The sequence below is a fragment of the Eimeria mitis genome, genomic scaffold, assembly GCF_000499745.2.
Source record: "Eimeria mitis Houghton genomic scaffold, Emh_scaff2964, whole genome shotgun sequence".
Taxonomy (NCBI): domain Eukaryota; phylum Apicomplexa; class Conoidasida; order Eucoccidiorida; family Eimeriidae; genus Eimeria; species Eimeria mitis.
Genome location: NW_024015193.1, coordinates 1 through 3,885, shown reverse-complemented (window position 1 = coordinate 3,885; position 3,885 = coordinate 1). Strand labels below are relative to the sequence as shown.

Sequence of the window (3,885 nt, the reverse complement as noted above, 5' to 3'; positions counted from 1 at the left end):
CTGGTGCAGTGCATTTTGAGGAAAGTTTCTCATTTTAGTTACTTTTTATGTATTGTGTTTGACGCAGGAAAGGTCCACGGCTCTCTCGCCCGTGCGGGTAAGGTCAAGAACCAAACCCCCAAGGTGCAGAAGCAGGAGAAGAAGAAGCCGGTTACTGGTCGGGCAAAGAAGCGTCAGCTATACAACCGCAGATTTACCACGACTGTCAACCGCAGAAGGGGCCCGAACGCTCAATCCCCTTAAACGGTGACGTTTTACCTCTGCTAGAGCTGGGGTTTAGTAATGCAGCACGTATGCCGGCGCCCAGGGCCTGGTTGGTGCTCGCGTTTTGCTCCAAAGAAAACACAGGAGACATTGTTTGAACTGGGATGAGGCTTTTGTACCTGGCGTGTTAACGACTAACGGCCCAGAAATACATGCGAACTTAAAGCTTGATTTTAGTGTATACCTCCGCAGCTCAGCGGTCCACTCGCTACTCACGCTAGACTGTATTAGTGGTGCACCGTATAGCTTAGGGGTTAACAGGCTTATTAGTCCCATGTTAGGAGGTAACCGTAACATCGATAGGGGCCTTAACATGCCACGTTATGCGCCCAGACGCTCCAGCGCCTTCTCAGCGTTTGCAGAGTGACAAATCCACCAGTTGCATGGTTCACCGTAGGGCACGGCCATTTGCAGAACCCTATTCATTTTGTTTAGGAGGTTTGAGGGGTGGGGGGGGTGGGGCGGCGGGGTTGGCCGTTGATTTTTAGTTCCATATTCTCTATCCCCCGGGAGTGCGGCGCAGCTGAGTAGATACTGTTATGGGGAAGTACCCCTTCCATCAGGTTCTCGCTGAGGGCGTCGTCTTTGAGCTTGCCGACAGCTGAGGAAAGACCCTTGTGCACATGCTTTGAGTCCAGTTTGTGCCTGCTGCACCTCTTCAGCGGCTTCGAGGAGTTTGTGCTCGTCCTCAAGTGAGGCTTGTGTTCGTGCTGCTTCTTTCTCTGCTGCCAAGATTTCTTCTTCGGCCTCTAGTTCCTCTGTGGCAAGTGCCTCTTGCCGACTCCTCCTTTCTCTAGTATTTCGGGACCTTGCAAGGTCCGAGGTCTGCTGTTCTTCCTCATCGGTTGACTCAGACGTGCCCGGCTCTTCTTCGAAGTCCTCCTCGTCGGCCGAGCTAGTAGATGCTGCTGCCTTCCTTGCTGCAGCGAAACGCAACCGAGCCGTCTCAATTGCTGCATGGATGTCGCTACTGTGATACGGGTCGGAGAGCCGCGTGCGTGTTTGTCCGCGGAGTGGCTTGACGTGATAAAAGGACTGCTGTTGGTGCATTCCCTGATGCTGCTGCAGGTCTTTGGCTTGTTCTGCCTCCTTCTCTGTAGCCTCAACCGGGCTCTTTGATCCTTTTTGTGTCTCTTTGGCTTCATTTGCATGTTTTACATTCATGTGATGCACTCAACAGTCAAATGTCCCTTACCCTTGTGGTGTGACGCCGCCTTCTTCCGTGCTGCTTCTTCCTCTTCCTGTTGATTTTCGCCGCCTTCGTCCTCCCCCTCCTCAGAGTTACCCATTTTCTCCTTGACAGCTTTTGCAGGTGCATGGTTCTTGCTGCTGAATCCGGCGGAGCCGGAAGATCCCTCCTCTCCGTCCTCGTCATCGTCGTTTTGTGCTTTAGTAGAGGAAAAGGCTTCATTAGATGAGGCTTCTCCATCTTCATCTGGGTCTTCCATGATACCCTCAAAGTTGTCCCCTGAAATATCCACGTCTTCAGAGGAGTCGCTAAAGACTGCCGTTGCATCATCGCCGCTGAACGGAGAGGCTATTGCACGTTCAACATCGTGAAGAGCCTTAACTGGACCACTAGTCTCCTCCTCCTCCACTTGCTGCTCTGCTTTTTGGTCTTCCAGCTTTTCCTCGACACCGCATTCGCCTTTGCACTGTTCGTGGCTGGATCCCTTGGAATGTTTTTTTTTTGCTGCTTTCGTCTTTTTTTTCTTTTTCTCCACTTCCTCGAGAGCGGCTTCATCGCCAAAAATTTCAATGCGGTCTCGTAGCAGCTGACGATTGTTCCCTCCTGCAGCTTTCCCCCGGTCGCTGCCCGAAGCCAGAGCTCCAACTGGTCCAGCTTTAGAGGCAGCACTGGGAGACGCAGCAGTCGTTGTGCTGTATCTCGCTAAATATTCAATAGGGTTGATTGACGAGGGCAAGGTAAAGCCCAAGAGAGGATATTGTATCAACGCCGAAACCTCATCACGAGACTTGTGTCTGCTGCTCTGTTGTTGAAGTCGCACTGCTTTGCTCGCCTAAGTTATCGCATTGTACGCGCATACGTAAAACACTTAAGAATCGGTACAGCATACCGAGGCGTGTGTTTGGGCCTCGCTTAAAAGGCGTTTCTCTTCGTCTAGATCCCTCTTGAAAATGATCATCTTTTATGCAATCATGAACATGGGTCAGGCGCATAAAATCCTACTTTGGCTGAAGATTCCGCTTCTTTGAGAAGCTCCAATTCATGTTCCATTTTCGAAATTTCTGCCTGATCCTTTTCCTTGGATAAATGCGGCTATTGCACGCTATGTTAGTGCAATGTGGTTGTTCCGGACTTGGATGTCTTTCATGTTTGAAATGTGCCGACTCTTTTGCGCTCTCTTGATGCCTTCAAGTTCTTGTGCACGCTGCTCATGGAGCGTCGCCTCATCTCGAAGCTCTCCTGAACCAATTTCTATGTTTTAAACCGGGCAGTAATGCTTTGGGGGACTCACGTGCTTCCCCGGTCACAAGCGCGTTTGCATCCATCATCTCGACATTTCCTGTTTCAGAATTCATCCGTGTATTCCTTTTAAGGGCCTTCTCAGACTCTCCTGAGACACAATCCAGAGCGTCTACAGCACTTCTGACGGGCGGATCACTGGCGATTTGCAGATGATGATGGCCATCTGCACGTGAGCGGCCACTGCGACGCCCCTCTGTGCGAAGGTGTGATGCCTCCCCATTTGACAGAAATACGGCCATCCAAATACTGCCCAATCTAATTGTATGCAAAAAAGTCATTTTTACGCAAGCACACTAGCGAGTATAGCCGGAATCCCGATTTTCACTGAAGATCGCCTTCTGCAGTCAAGTCGTCAGTGGCAGTCAGAGGTGTCAGTACAGGCCATTTGCCCAACATGGGAGTTTCAAAATTAGAACTTCAACCGAGTTGTATACCTCTTTGTGACATTCTGTNCATTTGCCCAACATGGGAGTTTCAAAATTAGAACTTCAACCGAGTTGTATACCTCTTTGTGACATTCTGTGCTACGATAGGCAAACTCATAAACGAATTTCCGGGTGTCTTCGCGCTTCAGCAATGCTTGGGCAACTGAGGTGCTTTAAAGACCCTCAATTCTGGTTTTTCTAAGCTAGTTTTCGCGTGTGCAGTAAACGGTGTATAATTTTCTTGTTAGTTCTCAGCTTCCGACTCCATGTATGGAAGGTCTTAGTTCTCAGCTCCCCACTCCATATATGCAAGGTCTACCGCAGAGTCGGGGAGAATCCAGGGCAGGGTAGTTATTGAGGGCAATTGTTGGAAACTTTTCCCACGAAACGGCCTGAAGGATGACACTAATCAATGTTCTAAGGGATGGTGAGCACAGCAGCGAGCACCTTCCCCTCTGTCTCATCTCCGCCACTCTTGTCCGGGTCACTTTCCTACAATTACTGCAGATTTGCACATGAAAGAGCGTTCCGTGTCTACCAAAATTGAAATATGAAGATTTAGAAGCTAACGGCACCTCTGCGAATGTGAGAACCAGCTGATGAGCGTCTACGAGCAGTGCTGGACAGGTGACCACAACACACCCATGGATGCATTGTGAGCTCCCGTCTTGCCGCGAACGTACCATTAGCTACAAATCTTTCAGC

At 50.0% G+C, this 3,885-nt stretch overlaps 1 protein-coding gene across 1 annotated transcript; it reads right to left on the bottom strand.

The window, feature by feature from the left end:
• Positions 1-801: 801 nt before the first annotated feature.
• On the bottom strand, positions 802-2,994 carry EMH_0060770 (uncharacterized protein; the record flags this gene model as incomplete). The annotated part of the gene is made up of 4 exons (XM_038022511.1): positions 802-1,358; positions 1,460-2,285; positions 2,586-2,692; positions 2,745-2,994. 4 exons carry the CDS (start codon positions 2,992-2,994, stop codon positions 802-804), a joined length of 1,740 nt encoding a protein of 579 aa, XP_037878365.1.
• Between the last annotated feature and the right edge of the window lie 891 nt (positions 2,995-3,885).